Below are 25600 nucleotides of genomic sequence, written 5' to 3' on the forward strand. Positions count from 1 at the left end.
CGCCCGTCTCAGCCTCCCAAAGTGTTGGGATTACAGGCGTGAGCCACCGTGCCCGGCCAGGGATCAAAGTTTTTAAGGATAATTTGGAAGGTTGGGGAAGGCCAGTGAGTGAAGAGTGTTGATTGGTTGGGTGGGGGATGAAATCACAGGGAGTTGAAGCTGTCCTCTTGCCCTGAGTCAGTTCCTGGGTTGCGGGGGAGGGGGCACAAGATCACATAGCCAGTTCATGCATCTGGTGGTGCCAGCTGATCCATCAAGTGTAGGGTCTGCAACATATCTTAAGCACCGATCTTAAGTGCAGTTTAGGGAGGGTCAGAATCTTGTGGCCTCCAGCTGTAATTTCTAAATTACAAAATTTCTAATCTTTGGCTGATTTGTTAGTCCTACAAAGGCAGTCCAGCCCCCAGGCAAGAAGGAAGTTTGTTTTGGAAAAAGGCTGTCATCATCTTTGTTTTAAAACTTCAAACTGTAAACTAAGTTCCTCCCAAAGTTAGTTCAGCCTATACGAGGAATGAACAAGGACAGCTTGGAGGTTAAAAACAACATGGATTTGGGTAGGTCAGATTGCTTTCAGTGTCTCAGTTACAATTTTGCAATGGTGATTTCACTGTGACAATCTTGAGGGACTTCCCACAGAACCCTCAGTTATTGAAGCCCAAAGCCTCATAAATGGCGAGGAAGAACGGGAGGGGTGTTAAACTCCACACGGTCTTAGCCGACCTCCGACGCTTTTCCTAGAATGTCTCATCTCTATGGTCGACGGCGTTCAGATTCCGGGGCAGACTAAGTTGTTCTTCCGGGGTGAGTGCCTCTTCCAGGGCAAGCGGTGTGGTGCACGCATTGCCGTGTTCTAACTCCCTCAGGGGCTGTGTTGTCGCACTCTCTGCTGCTATGAGCTTCCTTAAAAGTTTCCCGCCGCCTGGGCCGGCGGAGGGGCTCCTGCGGCAACAACCAGACACCGAGGCTGTGCTGAACGGGAAGGGCCTCGGCACTGGTACCCTTTACATCGCTGAGAGGTAGGGTTCCCGGTCCCCAGCGCCGGCCTCCTGCGTGCCACCCTCCTCCTTGCTGGAGCAGGCGGTGCGAAGGAGCCGGGCAAGGGGCGGCCTGGAGGGCTGCTGGGAGCGGGGGCGCGTGTCCGGGACGCCTCAGGGATACCTGTACCGGCTGGAAGGCTCGATTTTTCTAGCACTCCTCCGGAGTCTTCCATTCTTTATTTTCTCGGGCCGGAATTTCCCCTCATGGATTGTGCTTTTGTTTTTTTGGTTTTTTGTTTTGTTTTTTTAAACTCGCCTTTTACTGGAGGTCTGGCGCGTGCATTGCCCTTAACGCACGGTCTCGTTTTAAGAGTCTGAAGTGTGCCTGTCTTTCCGGATGAACAGATGCAGGAGGTGTTCCCCTCTGCAGGATACGTAGTTTCAGAGCCGAGTGTGGAGGACTTTGAAAGTTTGGTTGCACAATATAGATTTTTTCTGTAGGAATAGTAAGGAGAGGAACATCCTTAACTCGACACAGACAGGGGTCATATGCAGAGGTACCAGACTCCCGTTTTGGGGTCCTGGAAGGAGTTGCCCTTTTATTTGGCCACCTGGAGCACTTTGGTATTTTCACAGTCAGATAGATCTACCTTAAATATTGTGGTTGTAGAACTCAGGTCCCTGTTTCCTTGACATTTAGTTCTCTATTTTGAAGCCTGTAATGACACATTTAATCTTTCCTGCCCTTCAGATATGTGTTGCTTCCCCTTTTATTCCATCACTTGTCGACAGCCAGAGAAAATTCTCTAAGAACTCATGTGATTACTTTGGAACCACCTGTAAAATCCAGGATAATCTCCCTATGTTGCTGTCCACTGGTAACCTTAATTAGGTTTGCGAAGTCCCTTTTGCTGTGTAATATAACATATTCACACGCATGACAGCAGAAACTGAAGGTCGTGGGGGCCAAAATATTGCCTACCACAGAATCCAGAGCACAAAAACTGTAAAGAACTGTTGCTTTAAAGGGAAATTTAGACATTGAACAAGGCTTAGGCTTCAGGCCAGTCACTGAGATAGGACATATGGGTGGTAGGAAAAGCAAGATTGAGGTGAGAGGCAGATAATGAATTTGGTCAGGACATGTGTGGAGTAGTTGTACATACGAGTGTGTGTTGGGCCGGGCGCAGTGGCTCACACCTGTAATCCCAGCACTTTGGGAAGCTGAGGCAGGCGGATCGCCCCAGAAGTTTGAGATTAGCCTGGGTAACATGGCGAAACCCAGTCTCTACAAAAAATACAAAAGTTAGCCAGGCATGGTGGCGGCCTGTAGTCCTAGCTACTCAGGAAACTGAGATGGGAGGATCACCTGAGTCCAGAAGGTCGAGGCTGCGGTGAGCCGTGATTGTGCCCCAGCACTCCAGCCTAAGTGACAGAGTGAGACCTTGTCTCAAAAAAAAAAAAAAAAAGAGTGTGTGTCTTGGGAAAGTGGTATTTAAGATAGATGTTTGGAAGTCGTTGAAGTATTAGTGTATACTCATGGAAATGGATTAACTATCTCAGAAGAGAAGAGGACCAAGTGTAGAACCCTAGGGACACACCTTTGGGTGGGTCATAGAAGAAGAGACTTGAGAAAGGAGGAAGGAGCAGTCAAAACAAAATATGAAGAGCGTATATTGAGTATTGACAAGGAAATCTTTGATATTTGGGGAAAGCAGTTTCTTTGAAGTGATGGAAGATGGAGCACAGATACATTCCTAGTTCCCAGGCATTCCTTTTTTATTCATGACATTTCTGTATGTTGACACTTCGTTCAATATTATAACTCCTTTTGAGGGACAGTCCTGTATTGGTTTTTGCATTTTGAAAAATTTCAAACCTACGGTCCGGTGCGGTGGCTCACGCCTGTAATTCCAGCACTTTGGGAGGCCGAGGCGGGCAGATCACCTGAGGACAGGAGTTCAAGACCAGCCTGGCCAACATGGTGAAACCTCATCTCTACTAAAATACAAAAATTAGCCGGGTGTGGTGGCAGGCATCTGTAATCTCAGCTACTTGGGAGGCTGAGACAGAAGAATTGCTTGAACCCGAGAGGCGGAGGTTGTAGTGAGCTGAGATCATGCCATTGCATTCCAGCCTGGGCGACAGAGACTGTCTCAAAAAAAAAAAAGAAAAATTTCAAACCTAAAGAAAAGTTGTAAGTGTTATTACTACCCATACACCCTTCACAAAGATTTATTAGTTAACATTTTGCCATGTTTGTCTGTTTTTCTTTTTTTTTCTGAGCCATTTGAGAATTGCAGACATGTTTTCCACTTCCTGTTCAGAAGAACAGGGACATTATCTTATATAACCACAATACAATTCTCACACCAAGGAAGTATAACTCTTTTTAAGTTCTTACCAGTTTTTTAAAAATTCTTAGCCTGGACAAGGTGGCTCATACCTGTAAATCCCTGCTCTTTGGAAGGCCAAGGTGAGCAGATCGCTTGAGCCCAGGAGTTGTTGACCAGCCTGGGCAACATGACAAAACCCTGTCTCTACAAAGAATACAAAATTGCAAAAATTAGCCGGTCGTGGTTGCATGTACCTGTAGTCGCAGCTACTATGGGGGGCTGAGGTGGGAGGATTACTTAAGCCTGGGAAGTTGAGGCTACAGTGAGCTGTGATCATGCCACTACATTCCAGCCTGGGTGACACAGTGAAACCTTGTCTCTTAAAAAAATTAAAAATTATTTGTTTCAGCTTTTCACAAACAAATCTCTTATGTTTCTTCTTTAAGATTATTTTTTATTTATTTATTTATTTTTTTTGAGACAGAGCCTCGCTCTGTTGCCCAGGCTGGAGTGCAGTGGTGCGATTTCGGCTCACTGCAACCTCCACCTCCTGGGTTCAAGTGATTCTCCTGCCTCAGCCTCCTGAGTAGCTGGGATTACAGACGTGCTCCACCACGCCCAGCCAATTTTTGTATTTTTAGTAGAGACGGGGTTTCACCACATTGGTCAGGCTGGTCTCGAACTCCTGACCTCATGATCCATCCGCCTCGGCCTCCCAAAGTGCTGGAATTACAGGCATGAGCCACTGCGGCAGGCCAAGATCATTTTTTGTGTGTGAAACATAAATACAAAAAAAAAGAGTATAAATACACACACATACTGTATACATGTATATACAGTCCAGCAGTTCTTCCTCTGAGGCAGTGAGGGAGAATGCCCAGAGATAACAAAGCTGGAGAAGAAGACAGTCATGTTCATGAGTTTGGCTTATAGCCTTTAGGCTTTGGTGAAACTATTTAGTTTGAGGCAGAGAGGGACAGCAACAGATTAGGTTTTGGCTGGGCTTGGTTTTAGTCTCTCAGATTTGTGTTGAAAGATTTAGAATCCCCGACTTATTTCAGAGCTTAGTTTTTTATAGGAAGTTGAATTTTTTTTTTTTTTTTTTGAAACAGAATTTCACTCTTGTTGCCCAGGCTGGAGTGCAATGGTGCAATCTCGGCTCAGTGCAACCTCTGCCTCCCTAGTTCAAGAGATTCTCCTGCCTCAGCCTCCTGAGTAGCTGGGATTATAGGCATGTGCCACCACGCCCAGCTAATTTTGTATTTTTAGTAGAGATGGGGTTTCTGCATGTTGGTCAGACTGGTCTCAAACTCCCGACCTCAGGTGATCCGTCCACCTCGGTCTCCCAAGATTACAGGCATTAGCCACTGCATCTGGCCAGGAAGTTGAATTTTTATCCAAATAAGGAAGATACAGAGGCATGAATAATATAAAATCGTTTAAAACAGGTAAAATAAAATAGATTATCACATTAAAATTAGGTAATTTAAACTTATAAATTTTTTTTGTATCTCATTCCAAAGTTAATTTTAAACCAAATAATTAAGTTAACCCAAATTCAAGACCTCTCGTAGCTTCCCGTCCTGTTTTTCATCCCATGCTGGGAATAAAGGACACTGACCATACTTGTGCAAAAGCATTTGAATTCAGCAAAACATTTTCTCTACGTGTTTACTTGGTTTCTAATTCTTCTTGTCTTTCCCTTTTGACTCACAGTTTCTTTGAAACTGGGTATGGTTAATTAGATATTTTAGAAGGATTTCTTCTAGAATATATACAAAGAGTAAATGAAAATCAGAATTTAATGATCAGACAAAACAGTTATATTTTTAGATGATACAGTGAAATCTTTTATGTTTCTCTACAGCACTTTTTAAAAGTTATAACTTGAATACTTTGAGTAGATTTATTACAATCTCATCCCAGCAGACTTTAATGGCAGCCTATTTCATCGTGGCCTCTGCTAAAATTAGAAAATCTGGTGGTGGTACAACGAATAATTTACGTGCAATAGGATTTAATTTGTTGTTAATAGCTATTTGTTAAAATTAAAATTGCCAGATAAATGAATGTACTGTGAAATCTTTTTTTTTTTTTTTTTTTGAGATGGAGTCTCCCCACTGTCGCCCAGGCTGGAGTGTGGTAGTGTGATCTTGGTTCACTGCAACCTCTGCCTCCTGAATTCAACCAATTCTCCTGCCTGAGCCTCCCGAGTAGCTGGAATTACAGGTGCCTGCCACCACACCCAGCTAATTTTCGTATTTTTAATAGAGACAGGGTTTCGCCATGTTGGTAGGCTGATCTGGAACTCCTGACCTCAGGTGATCCATCCACCTCAGCCTCCCAAAATGCTGGGATTACAGGCGTGAGCCACCACGCTCGGCCTATAATGTCAAATCTTTTTTAACATAGTAACATGCTGTTGGAAAAAATAAGTTGTTGAAAGTAAGTTGTTTTTCCCTTTAAAAATATCTGTGAATATTAATATATGATATGCCTTTGTAAATCTGAAAAGGTAAAATACAGAAGCCTAGGGGTTTCTTTTCTTTTTTTATTAAAAAAAAAAAAAGAAGAATTTAACCATTAGAGTAAGTGTTTTTAAGTGTGGAACTTGGCTTCTGTCCTGTAGAGTGCATAATCCCAGTTCATGTAAAAGATTATGAGAGCTCCATAGCAAATGCTGTGCAGAGGAGCATTTTATTCTCTCTGCACTAGTAAGGAATTACAGAGTTATTATTATGGCTTTTAAAAGTAAAGGCCATAATTTGATAGGCACTGATTCTATGTTTAGGTTTCAGTTTTTCCATGTCCTCATTCAAGTTTTATGGCTCTGGATATTTGAAATTATTTTGGACACCCAAATTTGGAATGTTTCTTTCTGAATTGTGATAATGCCAGAAAATTTTTGGGATCAGAAAAGGGCAGTTTATTTGCTTTAAAATCATACAGCTTTTGTAGGGGACTTGTGATACTTGGGTATTATTTCATCTCCACATTAAAAGGAAGGCAGTGAGCAGGAAAGATGCATACAGCACATAACTCATTACATAATACAATGTTTCTTTGGAACCAGTAGGAATGAGTTGTTCTGGAAAATAATTTGTAGAGGTTTTATCACTTTTAGCTCTTTAAGATTTATCACTTTTAGGCCAGGTGCAGTGGCTCAGGCTTGTAATCCCAGCACTTTGGGAGGCCGAGGTGGCAGATCACCCAAGGTCGAGAGTTTGAGACCAGCCTGACCATCATGACCATCATGGCAAAACCCTGTCTCTACTAAAAATACAAAAATTCGTGAGATGTGGTGTCACAGGCCTGTAATCCCAGCTACTTGGGAGGCTGAGGCAGGAGAATCGCCTGAACCCCGGAGGTGGAGGTTGCAGTGAGCCAAGATCATGCCACTGCACTCCAGCCTGGGTGACAAAGCGAGACTTCATCTCAAAAAAACAAAAACAAAGATTTATCACCTTTAAGCTTCTTAGATTTTCTTTACTTTTTTTTTTTTAAATAAGAATGTTGAATGGAAATCTTTCCATATGACAGTGCATATACTTACTTTTGCATTTTTAAAGTAAACAATTACATAAGTTTTAGTATATTTGCAGATTTGTACAGTTATCACCACAGTCTAATAATCTGCCTTTGTTTTGGTAATGCTTTTGGTAACTGAGGGTCAGACGTGTTTAACACTCATAGTATGTGGTTAGACATTGATTTTCTTTAGGGGAACTGTGGTGTAAAGTTCATCCTCCCCTTCCACTGAACATGAATGATCTCAGACTGTCACACTGTCATTGTTCCTGCCCAAGGCAGTCCTAGGTTCTCCTGTTTTACTTTTGTTTTTGCTTGGTTAAAAATTAGACAGCCAGGCTTGTTAAAATTGTATAGAATATAGAATGATACATGGGTCTTACTTCATTAATTTTTAAAAATAATTCATATAACATACCGTTTAACCATTTAAACATACAATTCAGTAGTTTTTAGTCTGTTTACAGTATCGTGCAATTATCACCACAATTTTAGAATATTTTCTTCACCCCAAAAAGAACCTGGTACCCATTAGCAGACATTCCTATTTCCTTCTAGCCCTAGGCAACCACTGTATTGCATTAACATTTTTTTTTTAGCTTCTTCAGGATTTTTTACTTTTTTTCTGCTAAGTGGTACAGATGGATGAAATATTATCAGAAAATTAGCTAGCCTCTACTGAAAGCTCAACATACTGATTTTGGTGATGTGCTTCCTTTGGTACACCAATAAAATATTTGCATTTGACCACATTTGAGGGAAAACTAGGCCTAGCTTTTCTGTGGCTTTCTCTTAAAGATGTTGAATAAATGAGAGGCTTCAGGGAGTCTGTCTCTCAAGGTAATAAATATTTCCTGAGTTACGGTGAGTGTGATGACACCCATTTATGTCTTTTAGTGTAGGATTCATGGAGAAACGAATGATTACCAAGGATTTATTGCATACTTACCTCCTGAGCTCTTTGTTAATGGTTTTGAAGAATGTTAAATAAAGGAATGTGACGAGTTCTGCTGTCAAATAGCTCATATTCCATAAGGGCACATATAAGACTCATTACCACAGAGTTAAGTACTAAAATTTGCAAATCAGAAAAAGAAGAGGTCTTTATGGACTGGTGTAGTTGAAGGGAGGCCTCATGGAAGAGGGGAGGATTTGCAAAAGCAAAGAGGGTATTTGAAGACATATCAAAAAAGAGTAAGCTTGAAAGTCATAGAAACATAAATGTGACTGAGGAAAATGGAATTTCAAGTCTGTTTGAATTTATAGCTACAGGGAAAGAGACTTTAACAGAATTGATCTTAAAGAAAATTCAATTTCCACTACTGAATTTTCTTTTTTTTTTTTTTTTGAGACGGAGTCTCGCTCTGTCGCCCAGGCTGGAGTGCAGTGGCCGGATCTCAGCTCACTGCAAGCTCCGCCTCCCGGGTTTACGCCATTCTCCTGCCTCAGCCTCCGGAGTAGCTGGGACTACAGGCGCCCGCCACCTCGCCCGGCTATTTTTGTATTTTTTAGTAGAGACGGGGTTTCACCATGTTAGCCAGGATGGTCTCGATCTCCTGACCTCGTGATCCGCCCGTCTCGGCCTCCCAAAGTGCTGGGATTACAGGCTTGAGCCACCGCGCCCGGCCTGAATTTTCTTATTTTATGAACATTTCTAAAAAAGTAAGCTTGAATTTATTTATATGCATAAAGGTGTCCAAGCTGAACTTTTATATACTTTGTGATATTACATTAGGATTTACTTTCTAAAACTAATCTACTTAAAACATATTTTTCAGCCGCCTGTCTTGGTTAGATGGTTCTGGATTAGGATTCTCACTGGAATACCCCACCATTAGTTTACATGCATTATCCAGGGACCGAAGTGACTGTCTAGGAGAGCATTTGTATGTTATGGTGAATGCCAAATTTGAAGGTATGTATGGTGTAATTTAATCTAATGCCTCCTTTGATAGCAAATTATATTTTAAAAAAGAGTGTTTGATAATAATCAATGTAACATTGAGGCCATTGACTCATTTTGGATAGTAGTTTATTAAGCAAAATTTCAGCACAGCAACTTGGACAGTTGAAGTTTTCATAATGGACGTTTGTGTGTGTCTGTATATATTTCTATATATTTACACTTAGAATTCTTCATTTATTATGGATATGTATTTCTAACTTTCCTCTAAAGTTTCACTGTTTATTCTGCCTTTCTCTTTTTAAAAGGCAAGCTTAGAGGCTTGGATCAGTATACCCTGTGCTTCTGAGAATTTAAGATAGAACTGTTCTGTTTTGTTACAATAGTGGTTATCAGTGGGTGTAGGGGGAATATATTTTTCATAGACCTCCACCAACCTCACCATTCCCCCACATTTGGCAGTGACATTTTGGTTGAAAGAGGAAGGATATTATTGGCATCTAGCAGTTAGATGCCAAGGGTGCTATTATTGTACTAAATATTCTGCTATGCGCAGATGGTCCCCCACAACAAAGAATTATTCCATCCAAATGTCAGTGGTGCCAAGGTTGAGAAACTGTAGGATGTAAAGATTTTCAAGTTTTGCTTTGGGATAATTGCAAAGACTTGTAAAAATCTAGTGAAGATGTTCATGTTTAAAATAATGGGTTGCTTTTCTTTGAAGCAGTGTGTAAGAGACAATCCCATGAATTTACCTATAAGACAATTGCTCTTTCAAATTGGGATTTTAATATGGTTCCAGATATAATAATATGATCATTTATATTCAGTTGTGACACTATTTAGTAATTCTTAGGACTTTTGGCAAGCCCTGCCTCATTAAGTGGTAATGACTGATTCAGCTATCTGAAAATATTTTTGTTATAAGATTTCCAATTCTTGCCGTTGGAAAAGGTTCAAAGACATTTAAAAATCTAGTGAAGTCTGAAAAAGAGGATTAGGAAAAGTAAAAGGCTGTTAACCCTGGGGTGTAGTAGTGTAGTAAGACTTCCTAATAAGGCATTAGATACAAAATTTACTTTTCATCTAAGTAAATGCAACTATGATTTTATAACTAAGAATATCATGTGTCATGTTTAGTTTAAAGCATTCATTCATTTCCAGAAATGCAAAACCTTAGAGGTACTCTTGCCAGTCAGCTCCAAATGCTGGTGTGAAATGGCCCTAAATAGTGACGGGCATTGGAGGTGGGAAAGGTACATATCAAGAGAAAGGATTAGGAAATACTGTTTAATAATAAAGGGCAAAAGCACATTGAATAAGAAAACTCTGTCATTAGGCCGGGCACAGTGGCTCACACCTGTAATCTCAGCACTTTGGGAGGCCGAGGCAGGCGGATCACCTGAAGTCAGGAGTTGGAGACCTGCTTGGCCAACATGGTGAAACCCTGTCTCTACTAAAAATACAAAAATTAGCTGGGCCTGATGGTGGGCGCCAGTAATCCCAGCTACTCGGGAGGCTGAGACATGAGAATCGCTTAAACCCAGGAGGTGGAGGTTGCAGTGAGCTGAGATTGCGCCACTGCACTCCGGTCTGGGCAACAGAGCGAGACTCTGTTGGAAAAAAAAAAAAAAGTAAAAACTCTGTCATTAACTTGCTAGGCAAGTCATTTGCATCTCTGAGCCTGAATTTCATCCAAAAAGGTTAAAGGAGTATATTGGTCTCTGGTTCTCAAACTCAAGACTAACGGATACATGTTAGAAATACGTGGGAAGCTTGCTTAAAATGCAAATGCTGTAAGTCCTAAACTAGGAAAAAGCAGTTCAGTAGGTTTTAGGGTGTGTGTTTTAAATATGTGCTCTATAATCTTACAGAGTCTATATGATTATTTGATTGTAATTGATGTGATTATGATTAATCCTTTCTTAGTAAAATATGCAGGATTTCCTATCTTACTAGAAATTAGTATCTTCCTGGGTCACATTTATTTCACTAATTCTCCAGTTTTTTTTTTTTTTTTTTTTTTTTGAGACGGAGTCTTGCTCTGTTGCCAGGCTGGAGTGCAGTGACGCGATCTCAGCTCACTGCAACCTTCGCCTCCCGGGTTCAAACGATTCTCCTGCCTCAACCTCCTGAGTAGCTGGGATTACAGGCGCCCACCACCATGCCTGGCTAATTTTTTTTTTTTTGTATTTTAGTAGGAACGGTGTTTCACTGTGTTGGCCAGGATGGTCTCGATCTCCTGATCTCATGATCCGCCCACCTCAGCCTCCCAAAGTGCTGGGATTACAGGCGTGAGCCACCTCGCCTGGCCCTCCAGTTCTTTTTATCTTAAACTCTTCTAATAAATTACACATGCTTGAATCATATTTTCCCAGCCTTTGTTCCTCACATTCTGATTCTCCAAATTCCAAGACTTTTTTTCTCTTTGGCATACCTCTATAAGTCTCTTTATAAATGACCATCAGGACCGAGCACAGTGGCTCACATCTGTAATCCCAGCATTTTTTTTTTGAAACGGAGTCTCACCCTGTCACCCAGGCTGGAGTGCAATGGCGTGATCTTGGCTCAGTGGCTCACATCTGTAATCCCAACCTTTTTTTTTTTTTTTTTTCCCTTGAGATGCCGTCTCGCCCTGTCACCAAGGCTGGAGTGGAATGCCATGATCTTGGCTCACTACAACCTCCGCCTCCTGGGTTCAAATGATTCTCCTGCCTCAACCTCCTGAGTAGCTGGGATTACAGGCGCCCACCGCCATGCCTGGCTAATTTTTGTATTTTTAGGGGTTTCACCATGTTGGCCAGGCTGGTCTTGAACTCCTGACCTCGTGATCCACCCGCCTCGGGATTACAGTGCTGGGATTACAGTCCTGAGCCACCACACCCAGCCACAATCCCAGGATTTTGAAAGGCCAAGACAGGACGATCACTTGAGCCTAGGAGTTTGAGACCAGCCTGGGCAAATCGTAAGACCCCATCTCAAAAAAACAAAAATTAGCAGGGTGTGGTGGCAAGTGTCTGTAGTCCTAGCTGCTTAGTAGGCTGAGGTGGGAGGATCGCTTGAGCCTGAGAGGGCAAGGGTGTTCAGTCTGGGCAACAAAACAAGTCCCAGTCTCAGAAAAAAAAAAGATGACCATTAGCTCGTTGTGGATGAGATTAGATTATCTTAAAAATAACCTTAAAAATTCATTCCCGGCAAGGCGTGGTGACTCACGCCTGTAATCCCAGCACTTTGGGAGACCGAGGTGGGTGGATCTAGAGGTAAGGCGATCGAGGCAAGGCTTTTCTAGGATGCTCACTGGATAAATAATCAGGATTTTTCAACCATAATTGGAAATAAATTTGTCAACCATAATTGGAAATTAAAATTGAATTGCAGTATTCAGATTTATCAATACGCTTCATTTTTTAAAAGTCAAATAATGACATTAAAAGGGTGTTTTTATTTTCTAGAAGAATCAAAAGAACCTGTTGCTGATGAAGAAGAGGAAGACAGTGATGATGATGTTGAACCTATTACTGAATTTAGATTTGTGCCTAGTGATAAATCAGCATGTGAGTGTTCTACAGTATTGATTCTTCCCCTTTTATGTACCAAGCATTCCCAATTGACACACACACACACACACACACACACCCTCTCACCTTTACCACCATTACCTCCATTTTACTGCTTTTTCTTCATTTTAGCATTGGTAATATTGAGGACCAAATACCTATTAACATCAAAGGTTGTGAATGTAGTGAGAATATTGTAGACACTGTGTTATATGGGTTTATTTTGTGAATGGACTCTTGTTAGTTTTACTGATTGGTGCTGTTGACTTAATCTCACCTGCTGGATGGCAGAGGAGTTACAGCAGTTTTAAAGTGGAAGATCTCAGGATGGCTGGAAAGAGCCCTGTCAGCTGAGAGGGGCTTCACCCTGATGCCAGCAGTCTTACCAGGACTCTGACCCTTTTTTCTTGGAAAACCCCATGAGCCATGAAGAGATCGTAATAATCTCTCATAATGAACTCTTACTATTTTATGACTTGTCCTTTGCTTCAGCCACTTTCAAGATTGATTTTACAATTTGGCAAGTTTGTAAATACTGTGGCCTTTTGTGTACCCATTAAATTTATTGGCACTGATGGTTATTTTTATTATAAAATTTTATTCTACATTGAAAAAAAAATTGGTTACAGTTTAATTCCCTTGTTCAGTGGAGGCAATGTTCACTGCAATGTGCGAGTGCCAGGCCTTGCATCCAGATCCTGAGGATGAGGATTCAGATGACTACGATGGAGAAGAATATGATGTAGAAGCACATGGTTAGTGAAATGGATTTTAAAGTGTTTTTTTGTTTGTTTGTTTAGTGTTTCATTGTAAGCATTTATTTGTATTAAGGGTAGAGGATTATAGTTCTTTATATGTCTGTAAAATATGCAGTATGGTAAGATTATTTTTATTATTATTATTTTTGAGAGGGAGTTTTGTTCTTGTTGCCCAGGCTGGAGTGCAATGGTGTGGTCTCGGCTCACCGCAACCTCCACCTCCCAGGTTCAGGCGATTCTCCTGCTTCAGCCTTCCAAGTAGCTGGGATTACAGGCATGCGCCACCACGCCAGGCTAATTTTGTATTTTTAGTAGAGATAGGATTTCTCCATGTTGGTCAGGCTGGTCTTGAACTCTCGACCTTAGGTGATCCGCCTGTCTCGGCCTCCCAAAGTGCTGGTATTATAGGCATGAGCCACTGCGCCTGGCCGGTAAGATTATTATTGAAAGAGAATGACACAGTAGTACACTTTATGCCAAAGCCCTTTGCAACAGACAAATTTTTGAGGGTAAAAAATAGAGATTGTTGGGAAGAACGGATAAGTAGAGCATATGGAAGGAAAGAAAATGGTAGATAGGAAACTGGATAGTCAGGAAAGTCTTTTAAGCTGAGGCAACTGCCCCCAGGGAACAAGCTTCCTTCTCTACACCTTGAGAACCTAGATCATTTATGTTGTTTTATTATTATTATTATTTTGCAACAGGGTCTCGCTCTGATGCCCAGGCTGGTGTGCAGTGGTGTGATTTCTGCTCACTGCAAACTCTGCCTGCTGGGCTCAAATGATTCTCCCAGCTCAGCCTCCTGAGTAGCTGCGACGACAGGCTTGTGCCACCATGCCTGGCTAATTTCTGTGTATTTTTTGTAGAGACTGGGCTTTGCCATATTGCACAAACTGGTCGACTCTTGGGCTCAAGCAAGCCTCTGGCCTTGGCCTCCCAGAATGCTGAGATTACAGGCATGAGCCATCGGGCCTGGCCTGCATCTTTATTTAACATGTTCCTTCAAACAGCTCACTGCCAAGATCTTTTCTTTTTCTCAGAACCATACTTCATTTATTTTTCTCAGAACTATACTCCATTTATTTAAGAACTCTTTCCCATTGCCTTCCCCAGACCAGAATGCAGTCACTAGTGTGATAAGAGTCTTTATAGCTTGAAGTGCTTGCTGTTCTCTTTTCTTTTCCCTACTGGTCTTATGTACACCAATCTGGGTATCCAAAGCCCTTTCTTTCATGTGCACCCACTTCCTGGCCTTAGATAAACACATTTCTGGGATTCTCCATCACATACCTAAATATATCCAAATATATCCTTACTTTTCTGAGATTTTTGAGTGATTTAAAATTTTTTATCATTTTTGTATGTTGCAGAATTTGATTTTTTTTTTTTTTTTTGAGATGGAGTCTTGCTCTGTCGCCCAGGCTGGAGTGCAGTGGTGCGATCTCGGCTCACTGCAAGCTCCGCCTCCTGGGTTCACACCATTCTCCTGCCTCAGCCTCCCGAGTAGCTGGGACTACAGGCACCCGCCACCTCGCCCGGCTAGTTTTTTGTATTTTTTAGTAGAGATGGGGTTTCACCATGTTAGCCAGGATGGTCTCGATCTCCTGACCTCGTGATCCACCCGTCTTGGCCTCCCAAAGTGCTGGGATTACAGGCTTGAGCCACCGCACCCAGCTAATTTTTTTTTTTTTTTTTTCTGTTTTTAAATAGGGTCTAGCACTGTTGCCCAGGTTGGAAGGCAGTGGTACCATCACCACCCACTGCAGCCTTGAGCTGCTGGACTAAAGCTGTCCCACCCCAGTCTCCCAATTAGCTGAGACTACAAGTGCACACCACTGTGCCTAGCTAATTAAAAAAACATTTTTTTGGAGAGATGAAGTCTTACTGTGTTGCCCAGGCTGATCTTGAACTCCTGGGCTCAAGCAGTCCTCCCACCTCGGCCTCTCAAAGTGCTGGGATTACAGACGTCAGCCACTGTACCTGGCCCTGATTTTTTTAAAGAAAGGAGCATGTTTTTTAATCAGAAAACATCTTCATTATACAAATTAATGTCGAATTAATTTGTGCTCACTTGTAAAATTCCCACCTCAGGATAATGTAGGACTCTCTCTGACCTTAGGAACACACTTTTTTTTTCTAGTCCTTGGACATGGAATTCTTTGGGAATTGCTATTTACTGGCTTGTTATCTCTTTTAATAGCCCTAGAGAGTAGGGACATTTTCTTTGTATTTCCGTCTTCAGCAGTAGCCTATATATGTATATAAATAAATGTTGAAAAGTATCTTCCTGGAAGCCTATTTGGACTGTATGTTACCTTCAGCAGATTCTTTTTTTTTTTTCCAAAACAAAATCTTGCTCTGTTGCCCAGGCTGGAGTACAACGGTGCAATCTCGGCTCACTGCAACCTCCATCTCCGGGGTTCAAGCGATTCTACTGCCTCAGCCTCCTGAGTAGCTGGGACTACAGTTGCGTGCCACCATGCCTGGCTAATTTTTGTATTTTTAGTAGAGATAGGGTTTCATCGTGTTGGCCAGGCTGGCAGCAGATGCATTATTGATTCCATTTTGTTTTTTCTAATTGTTGTATTTAAACTTTAAGTTTTCTGTTTGTTTAGAACAAGGACAGGGGGACATCCCTACATTTTACACCTATGAAGAAGGATTATCCCATCTAACAGCAGAAGGCCAAGCCACATTGGAGAGATTAGAAGGAATGCTCTCTCAGTCTGTGAGCAGCCAGTATAATATGGCTGGGGTGAGGACAGAAGATTCAATAAGAGATTATGAAGGTGAGTGTTCTTTTGCATTGTGAACAGTCAGATGAGCACTTGGGAAATAAGTTATGGATAGTCATAAAAGTTCTTTTAATAACTAAGAGAAATAATTGACTGTAGTATAGGAAGCAGATACAGAATTACATAGTGTGGGAATGCTTATGTCATTTGTTTTTGGTTATTTTTTTTTTCCTCATTACCAAAATAGTCTGTTCATAGTCAAAAACATTCTTTTAATGTGCGCAGGCAAAGTAGACGTGAAAAAAAAAAAGTGTAATTCTAACAGAGATATCCACTATTAATTTTCTGTTGCATCTCTGTATTAGTTTACTAGGGCCATTATAACAAAGGGTCATACAGGCTGGGTGGCTCAAACAGAATTTTATTGTCTCATAGTTTTGGAGGCTAGAAGTCCATGGTAGGTTATCTCTGAGGGCTGTCAATTCAGGCATCTCTTCAGGTATACACACACCCACCAAAGCAAGAGAGAGAGATTTTAAGAAATTGGCCCACGTGACAGAAGGCTGGCAAGTCCAAAATCTGCAGGGTAAACTGGCAGACTGGAGACCCAGAGAAGAGCTGATGTTGCATTCTCCTGCCTCAGAAGTTCTGCTGGCAGAATCTCTTCTTGCTCAGGGGAGGTGAGTCTTTTTCCTACTGAGTCCTCCAGCTGATTAAATGAGACTCACCACACTATGCAGGGTAATCTGCTTCACCTAAAGTTCACCAGTTTATAAGGCTAATCTCATCTAAAAAATAACTTCCACAGAAACGTCTAGAATAATGTTTGACCAACTATCTGGACACCATTGCCTAGCCAAGTTGATGCATAAGTTTGACTATCACATCGTTCTTTTTTTTATTTTGAGACAGAGTTTCACTCTTGTTGCCCCAACTGGAGTGCATTGGCATGATCTTGGCTCACTACAACCTCCGCCTCCTGGGTTCAAGCGATTCTCCTGCCTCAGCCTCCTGAACAGCTAGGGTTACTAAGGCGCCTGCCACCACTCCCAGCTAATTTTTGTATATTTAGTAGAGACAAGGTTTCACCATGTTGGCTTAAAGTATGCACTGGCAAAGAAGAGGTAGAAAAATTAAATAGAATTCTGAGAGGCATTTACTATTAATTTTCTGTTGCATCTCTTTTCTTGTTTGTGTCCTTTTGTGTGTGTATATACACTGATTCTGTGTGTGTGTGTGTGTGTGTGTGTGTGTGTGTGTGTGAGAGCAGAGTGTCACTTTGTTGTCCAGGCCGGAGTACAATGACATGCCCTCAGCTCACTGCAACCTCTGCCTCCCAGGTTCAAGTGATTCTCCCACCTCAGCCTCCCGAGTAGCTGGGATTACCCACTACTATCATGCCTGGCTAATTTTTATATTTTTGTAGAGATGGGGTTTCACCATGTTGGCCAGGCTGGTGTCGAACTCCTGACCTCAGGTGATCCGCCTGCCTTGGCCTCCCAAAGTGTTGGGATGATAGGCATGAGTCACTGCACCCAGCCATGATTCTGTCTTATTTATTTATTTAAGATGGAGTCTCACTCTGTCGCCCAGGCTGGAGTACAGTGGCATGATCTTGGCTTACTTCAACCTCCACCTCCTGGGTTTAAGAGATTCTTCTGCCTCAACCTCCTGAGTAGTTGGGATTACAGGCATGCGCCACCACGCCTGGCTAATTTCTGTATTTTTAGTAGAGGTGGGGTTTCACCATGTTGGTCTCAAACTCCTGACCTCAGGTGATCTGCCCGCCTTGGCCTCCCAAAGTTTTGGGATTACAGCATGAGCCACTGCGCCCGGTCAAGATGTTACCTTTTTTTATCACGGTAATTGCCTAAAGAGTGCCATGTGGACGCTTACTTCTTGCCTTACAGCAAATGATTTTAAGGTCATAAATACTTTTTGCTAAGTTGAGATTTTTGGACTTTTGTTCATAAGTCTCATTAACACATTGGAGTTGCCTATATATAAAAATTCTTCAGCCTGTGCCAGTCTCCATCTCTGAAGTCCTGAGCACCCACGTCATTATTTTTGCCAGTGAAACACTTTTAGTGTGGCATTTTTAGTGCTTCATGTGCTCCTTTATGTAAGAGGTGTTTATTGAGCTGTACCAGGTATAGGTAATACAGCAGTACTCAAGGGATGAGGTTACTGACTTCATATCAGTGACATTCTGGTGGAAGAAAAAGTTAACAGTACATTGAGATACAGCATTGAGATATAGGAGGTGCTTGGGCAGCTGTGGAATTGTAAGGGCTGGGCCCTTTGCCCAGCCTGGATAGTCAGGGAAAGTGTTAAGTTTCATGGAATAAGTGACATTTAAGTCAAGATCTGAAAGATGTATAGAGATGGCCCAGGTGGGCTGGGCATGTTTTCTCACACCTGTAATCCCAGCACTTTCAATGGCCAAGGTGGGCATATCACAAGGTCAAGAGATCAAGACCATCCTGGCCAACATGGTGAAACCCCATCTCTACTAAAAATACAAAAATTAGCTGGGCATAGTGGCGCACGCCTGTGGTCCCAGCTACTTGGGAGGCTGAGGCAAGAGAATCTCTTGAACCCAGGAGGCAGAGGTTGCAGTGAGCTGAGATCAAGTCACTGTACTCCAGCCTAGTGACAGAGCAAGACTCCGTCTCAAAAAGAAAAAAAAAATGGCCCAGGTGAAGATGTTGAGGGGAGATGCAGGTAAAGGGATTAGTCATGTGCAAAGAAGAGTTCAAGAGACTATTCAGATTTGGGGAACTGAAAGTAGTTCAATGTGAAAGGTAGTTATTATGGTAACAGATAAAGGTAGGATAGTGAACTGGGTAACGTCTTAGAGGAACTCTTAGGTCAGTGGGAATCCATTGAAGAATTTTATTAGTGTTTCAGAAGGTGACTGTGGTTATAATTTGGAAAACTGATTGGAGAAGAAAAATACTGGAGAGAAAAAGAGAAACCCTGTTGTGTGACTTACATATTAAATAAGAGGTGATCACTTAAATTAGGTAGTGGCAGTGAATATCAAAAGACCTGACAGATTTCAGATTCTGAGGAGATAGAAGCAACAGAAGTTAGGGGCTTGGGGTAAGGGTTTCTAGTTTAAATGGATAAGAGGCACCCTTTAGTAAGACTGGAAAAAAATGGCATTTTTTTTAATGTGGAAAGATGAACAGTTAATTTAGATATGTTAGATTTGCATCTGCAGATGACGGGGTGCCCTGGGGCTGTGGGCAGAAGACATTTTTTGGTGGGCGGAAGAGTTGAGGGGTGACTGGGAGGTGAGGAAGCGAAGAAAACAGCTGTAGATGACTCTTTTTTTCTTTTTGGAGATTTTTTTTGTGTGTGTGCACTTGTGGCCCAGGCTGGAGTGCAATGGTGCAATCTCAGCTCTCTGCAACCTCTGCCTTCCTGGTTCAAACCATTCTCCTGCCTCAGCCTCCCGAGTAGCTGGGATTACAAGCACCTGCCACCACGCCCGGGTAATTTTTTTGTATTTTTAGTAGAGACGGGGTTTCACCATGTTGGCCAGGCTGGTCTCAAACTCCTGACCTCAGGTCATCTACCCACCTTGGCCTCCTAAGTGCTGGGATTACAGGCATGAGCCACTGTGCCCAGCCAAGACAACCTCCCGTGGGGCATTAGTCTGTTTTCACACTGCTGATAAAGACATACCAAGACTGGGCAATTAACAAAAGAAAGAGGTTTCACTGGACTTACAGTTCCACATGGCTGGGGAAACCTCACAATCATGGTGGAAGGCAAGGAGGAGCAAGTCACATCTTACGTGGAAGGCAGCAAGCAAAAAGAGCTTTTGCAGGAAAACTCCCCCTTATAATAACCATCAGATCTAATGAAACTTACTCATTATTATGAGAACAGCACGGGAAAGACCTGCCCCATAATTCAGTTACCTCCCACTGGGTCCCTCCCGCAACACATGGGAATTCAAGATGAGATTTGGGTAGGGACACAGCCAAACCATATCAGGGCTCTTGTTTTTTTCTCTTGTTGCCTCCCCACCTTTTATTTAATGAGATGACAAAAATGGGGAAATAAGCAAAAAGCTTGCTGTACTGATTTTTGTCGTTTCTCCTGAATTATGTTGTAAGCTTTGTGAGGATAGGGCCGTATACCTTTAAACAAAAAGCCCAGCAGTAAATACTTAGATCTCTAAAGGGTGAACAGTTGATCCTGCATTTGAAAGTTCCTACATAGAGTTATTTTAGTATTGAGGTTGAGAATTTACACAGTAAATGTCACAGACTGATTTTGATGTGGCCTAAATCCCCAGGTAGCATTTTCTTTCTGTTTGTCCTTTCAGACTTTTCTTTTCAAAAAAGAGGAAAAAGCAATTCTTACCAGCAGAGGGCACTAGCTTTCTTTTGGTAGAAGTTATAAGTTGCACCTACCTGTTTGAAGCGTTCATAGGGATTGCTCAGTAATTTTTTTGTTTAGATGGGATGGAGGTGGATACCACACCAACAGTTGCTGGACAGTTTGAAGATGCAGATGTTGATCACTGAAAATGATTTATGCAGGTTTAAGGTGAGTAGTTCATTTTCTCCCTTGTCACTGAACATGAAAATCATGTGAAAAGATTACTTCCTACTTTTTTTTTTTTCTTTTTTGAGACAGGGTCTTACACTGTCACCCAGGCTAGAGTGCAATGGCATGATCCTAGCTCACTACAGCCTTGAACTCAAGCAGTCCACCTGCCTCAACCTCTCAAGTAGCTGGGACTATAGGCACACCCAGCTTATTTTAAAATTTTTCGTAGAGACAGGGTCTCATTATGTTGCCCAGGCTGGTCTCAAACTCCTGGCCTCAAATGATTCTCCTTCCTCGGCATCCCAAAGTCCTGGGATTACAGCTATGAGCCACTGTGTCCGGCCTATTTCTTTTTCTTTCTTTAAAAAATATTTTTCTTCTTTTAAAGCTCAAATTGTCCCTGACAATTTATTTGCTATTCCATTATTCTGAGAAATATATTGTCCTTTGCCAGCCTAAGTATTTCAACTATATGTTAGATAATAACTGAAGGTCATGTTCATATCATACAGAGCTAGAACTAGTAATTGTAATAGTCCTTTATAAACTGTTGTTAAATTGTTGTTCCTCTTTCCCCACTACAACTTCCTCCTACCTTATAGCATTGTTTTCTTGAATACTGGCTATCCTCCAGTCTTTGAGATGCTCTTGCTATCCTCCTTTTATTTTACTAAAGCATATAATAATAGCATGGCAAAATTTATGTTTTGACTTGACTCTGCTACCACTCTCAGTCATCCAGTTAAGTTATGAGATCCTTTGTTATTCCCTGCAGTGATAAATATTTCAGAATTCCTTCTCATTTCTTCTGATACAGATTTTAGTTCTGAACCTAGTTCTGTAATCATTGGCTTTTCTCCAGTTACAAGTTTTAATTCTTTTACCCCTGTTCTATTTCGTTTCAGAAACCAGCCTTTTAAAGTTCCAGTTAGCTTCCAAGTTACTGCCATTGTGAAAACTGTATAACATTGCTTCTTATACTGACCATGAATTGTGATATTGGACCTCTGCTTTCTTCTCACATCCTGCCAGTGGAACTATCAGAAAATAACCTCTTAGAGTTCTATGATTTATATCTTCCCTTAAATACTTAATTTTAATTTCCACATTTACATTTGTCAGTGGTAGCCATACAGTCTAATATTAGCAATGTCCCCTCTGTTAAAATCATGTGTTCACATCACTGGAGCTCTGTTAACTTTGATTTTTAGCTCTCCCAGTTCCAATTGTCAGTAACTTCACTGTTCTACTTCATGGGAAATCTTTTGTTATCAACTTAAGTCTTCTTTCCTTATTTCTCGTCACATTATAGCATATTAATTTTTTCAGTTCAGTGATACTTGTTTAGTAACTGTTTTATTGCAGTTAGAAAACAGATTTTGGGGTCTTTGGGCTTTCACATATTTCTTTTGAAGAACAGACTGTTCAGAGAACATCAGCCACTCTTTTATTAATCAGAATCATGAGAAACTCATTTGGTATGTCACTAACAGTTAAACAAATGGGGTGTTACTGCAGTCCTTGGCAAGAATTCTTAGGATTCTTTTTAATGGTGAAGTAGCCACAAACTTTTCAATGAGCTTTGTTTTCTGTTTATTTTATCCTAGAGCTCAGAGGCAGAGAATTATTTTATTCATAATGTTTTTTTTTTTGAAATGGAATCTTGCTCTGTCGCCCAGGCTGGAGTGCAGCAGCGTGATCTTGGCTCACTGCAACTTCCACCTCCCGGGTTCAAGCGATTCTCCTGCCTTAGTCTCTCAAGTAGCTGGGACTACAGACGCGTGCCACCACGGCTGGCTAATTTTTGTATTTTTAGTAGAGACGGGGTTTCACCATGTTGGCCAGGATGGTCTTGTTCTCTTGATCTCGTGATCCACCTGCCTCGGCCTCTCAAAGTGCTGGGGTTATAGGCATGAGCCACTGCGCCCTGTTTATAATGTATAAACATTGTAAATAATGTTTATACATATTCTTCATCTGGATAATTGATCTGAATTCCAAACAATGTCTACATTTTTTTTTTTTCTGACATGGGAGTCTCACTCTGTCACCCAGGCTGATGTGCAGTGGCACAGTCTCGGCTCACTGCAACCTCTGCCTCCTGGGTTCAAGTGATTCTCCTGCCTCAGCCTCCTGAATAGCTGGGATTACAGGCGCCCACTACCACACCCGGGTAACTTTTTTTTTTTTTTTTTTTTGAGACAGAGTTTCACTCTTGTTGCCCAGGCTGGAGTGCAGTGGCGCAATCTCGGCTTGCCAAATCCTCCGCCTGCCGGGTTCAAGCGATTCTCCTGCCTCAGCCTCCCGAGTAGCTGGGATTACAGGCATGTGCCACCACATCCGGCTACTTTTGTACTTTTAGTAGAGATGGGGTTTCTCCATGTCTAGTCAGGCTGGTCTTGAACTCCTGACCTCAGGTTATCCCAAAGTGCTGGGATTACAGGTGTGAGCCACCCCGCCTGGTCCTAATTTTGTATTTTTAGTAGAGATGGGATTTCACCATGTTGGCCAGGCTTGTCTCAAATTCCTGACCTCAGGTGATCCACCCGCGTGGGCCTCCCAAAGTGCTGGGATTACGGGTGTGAGCCAGCACACCTGGCTGTGTAAATTTTTAATCATTTAAAATTGTACATGCTTTTAAAGAATGAACAAGGTATAAATAGAGTAATTTATGCAGCCGTTTATTAATTTCATGATAATGGAACTAGGACTTCTCAATGCATGAGGTGGGGTGGAGATGGCACATTAATGGTGGAATCACAACTCTGCCACATACTTGTGTACACCTTTGGACAAGGCATATAACTTATTTAATCCTCACTTCCCCCATCTGTAAAGTGGAGAGGATAATAACTACCTTGCAGGGTTGTTGCAGAGGCTGAGATAAAATGTACCTAAGTCCTCTGGCACTCTGTGACTAGGCATTCAATAAATAGTAGCTATTACTATTATTACTATTGTAAACACTGTGAACCTTTTGTTTTTCAGATTCTGCTCCTAACTGTAGGAGAGAACTTGGTGCCTCTTCCACTCTGGAGTGAAGTTGATGAAAGTCTTTTTGCTTTTCCACAACCCAACCTGAACCAGTTCCTTCTTGAGACAGACTATACTGAAACAATAAGTTGTCACCAGCAGAAGATAGATAATATGACCTTTATTAACTTGATGAATTAACTTAACCAAGAGGGTATTTGTAGTTTATTATTTACCCCAAAACTTTCTGTGTCTGGGTACCCTCTGAGTAGGCCTATAATTTCTGCCTTGACTGTGTGCATCTTTTGTAAGCTAGCAGATTTATGTGGTGAAAATGCACAGGAGCTTGGTGTAGGTAGACTGGGTAGGAAAGAGAGAGCTCCTTTTGCCATGTTTTACCAGTCTGCTGTTATAAACTCTTAGGTTATATCCTTTAATTTCCAGCCTTTTAGGTTAGTTTCTGTAACAGAGCAAGTGAGTCTTGGATGAAGTCCTCAAAGTACTTCAAGTGGTAATTGTTTTGTTTTTGTAATAGCTTAACAAATAAACCTAGGTTTTCTATATTACTGTGCTCTCTTTCTTGACTAAAACCATTAATGAGAAATGTGTTTTAAAAAATAATGCTGGCAAATATGAGAATTTTGTTGGCTTTATTTTTACTTATTAAGGAGAACATGAAATAAAATACAGCTTCTGGCAAGTATTTAGTAAGGCAAAGATTTAACACATTTCAGGGGATTTCTGCCACTTCCTTTTAGATTAGCAGTAATTTCTTGTATTTATCAACTCTCAATTTTTAGTTTTCATAGATTACCTGGGTATTATAAGGCTGATTTGTAATTACTGATTTATACTTGGACTTTTGATACCATGATGTGGCCTTAAAAATAAGGTTATACAAGCTAATCTTACTACCAGAATCACTTGGCTAATTAGTGACTAAACTGATGTTTGGTGCCACTCAGCCCAGTGTTCGTTTTAGCATTGTCACTTGGTTTCCCTCAGCTTGCAAGGTAGACTGAAAAAAAACTAATTTTCCTTTTTCTAACCAGACTCTCAGAATTTCTGAGTCTGTTAACAATAGGCAAGTAAAACAGCCACTTGAAATGGAAACTAAAATTTACTGAGACCTTCTCTGTACCAGCCACTGTCCTGAGTTCTTTATTGTGTATTATAATATTCTTAATTACCTTATGAGGTACACTTTTATCCCACTTTATAGTTGAGGAAACTGAGTTATAGAGAGAGGTAAAATAACTTGCTTAAGGTCATGTAGATAGTGAACTGTGATTTTTGAGCCTGTGCTTTAAAACATCCTACAGCCTCACCATCTACCAGCAGCAGAAAGCACGCACACTCTCCCCACTGCTGCAGGGTTTCAATGTTAACATTTCAATGGCAGTACAAGAGCTTCCCAAGTTTCTCTGCTACCCATCTGAGCAACACCCATAATTCTATCCTAGGAGTTTGTGCACTCTTCAGTAAGCAGTCAGGACATTCTCAAGGCTAGTATTATAAATTCCATTTGAGTTCCTTTTAAAAGAAACAAATTTGTAATTGTGACTTTCCATGAAGCATAAATTGCTCTGATAGCAAAATGTTGAGGAGATTCAGAGTGTACTGGGTTTCTTATTGGTGTTGCTGTGGTCAATGCAGTATGCAAAAAGGCAGGAGACCAAAGCATGTGGGCACCTCTCTGGGCTTATTTCCTCATTAGACTAAATGACTTTCAAAGATTGAGCTATAACATTCACTAAATAGTAAATTAGAACTGTAGCATTGAGAAAATAGAAGCTGAGAAAAAAGAGCAGGCCAGGCTTTTAAAAGATAACATTTATAATGATCAGCCAGACAATATTTATTGATTTCATTTAAGCCTAACTTTAGGGTTGCCGTAATTGTTTTCTTTGTGTGTTCCTTTAAAGTGTACATAGACATTTCCCTTCCAAAATGTAAGTCATCTAAATGTTCCTAAAAGCTAGAGTTAGTGGTTCTCTGTTCTAGGTTCTATCATTTAAAAAATGTATTCATTAAGATATGGTCCCAGCCAGATGTAGTGGCTCACACCTATAAGCCCAGCACTTTGGGAGGCTGAGGTGGGCAGATCAATTGAGGTAAGGATTTCGAGACCAGCCTGGCCAATATGGTGAAACCCCATCTCTGCTGAAAATGCAAAAATTAGCCAGGCCTGGTGGTGGGCACCTGTAATACTAGCTACTCAGGAGGCTGAGGTACAAGAATCGCTTGAACCCAGGAGGCAGAAG

At 41.5% G+C, this 25600-nt stretch overlaps 1 protein-coding gene across 2 annotated transcripts; it reads left to right on the forward strand.

Annotated features, from left to right (window-relative positions):
• Window positions 1–789: 789 nt before the first annotated feature.
• CLNS1A (chloride nucleotide-sensitive channel 1A) lies at window positions 790–23902 on the forward strand. Of its 2 annotated transcripts, none has more exons than XM_003910457.4 (7): window positions 790–1016; window positions 8620–8756; window positions 12197–12298; window positions 12949–13056; window positions 15675–15848; window positions 20271–20360; window positions 23352–23902. In XM_003910457.4, exons 1-6 carry the CDS (start codon window positions 892–894, stop codon window positions 20336–20338), a joined length of 714 nt encoding a protein of 237 aa, XP_003910506.1. In that variant the 5' UTR covers window positions 790–891; the 3' UTR covers window positions 20339–20360; window positions 23352–23902. The 2 variants fall into 2 exon arrangements, with proteins under 2 accessions (XP_003910506.1, XP_021782037.1); XM_021926345.2 differs by lacking the exon at window positions 23352–23902 and adding an exon at window positions 21269–22014.
• The last annotated feature ends 1698 nt before the right edge of the window (window positions 23903–25600 follow it).

Source organism: Papio anubis, chromosome 12 (assembly GCF_008728515.1).
Source record: "Papio anubis isolate 15944 chromosome 12, Panubis1.0, whole genome shotgun sequence".
NCBI lineage: Eukaryota > Metazoa > Chordata > Mammalia > Primates > Cercopithecidae > Papio > Papio anubis.

Bases quoted from the DNA above. Each gene is read 5' to 3' on its own strand.
- CLNS1A (XM_003910457.4), top strand. From the start codon at position 892: ATGAGCTTCCTTAAAAGTTTCCCGCCGCCTGGGCCGGCGGAGGGGCTC. The intron at 8,757-12,196 runs GTATGTATGGTG...TTTATTTTCTAG, and splicing joins GGTGAATGCCAAATTTGAAG to AAGAATCAAAAGAACCTGTT. The intron at 13,057-15,674 runs GTTAGTGAAATG...CTGTTTGTTTAG, and splicing joins ATATGATGTAGAAGCACATG to AACAAGGACAGGGGGACATC.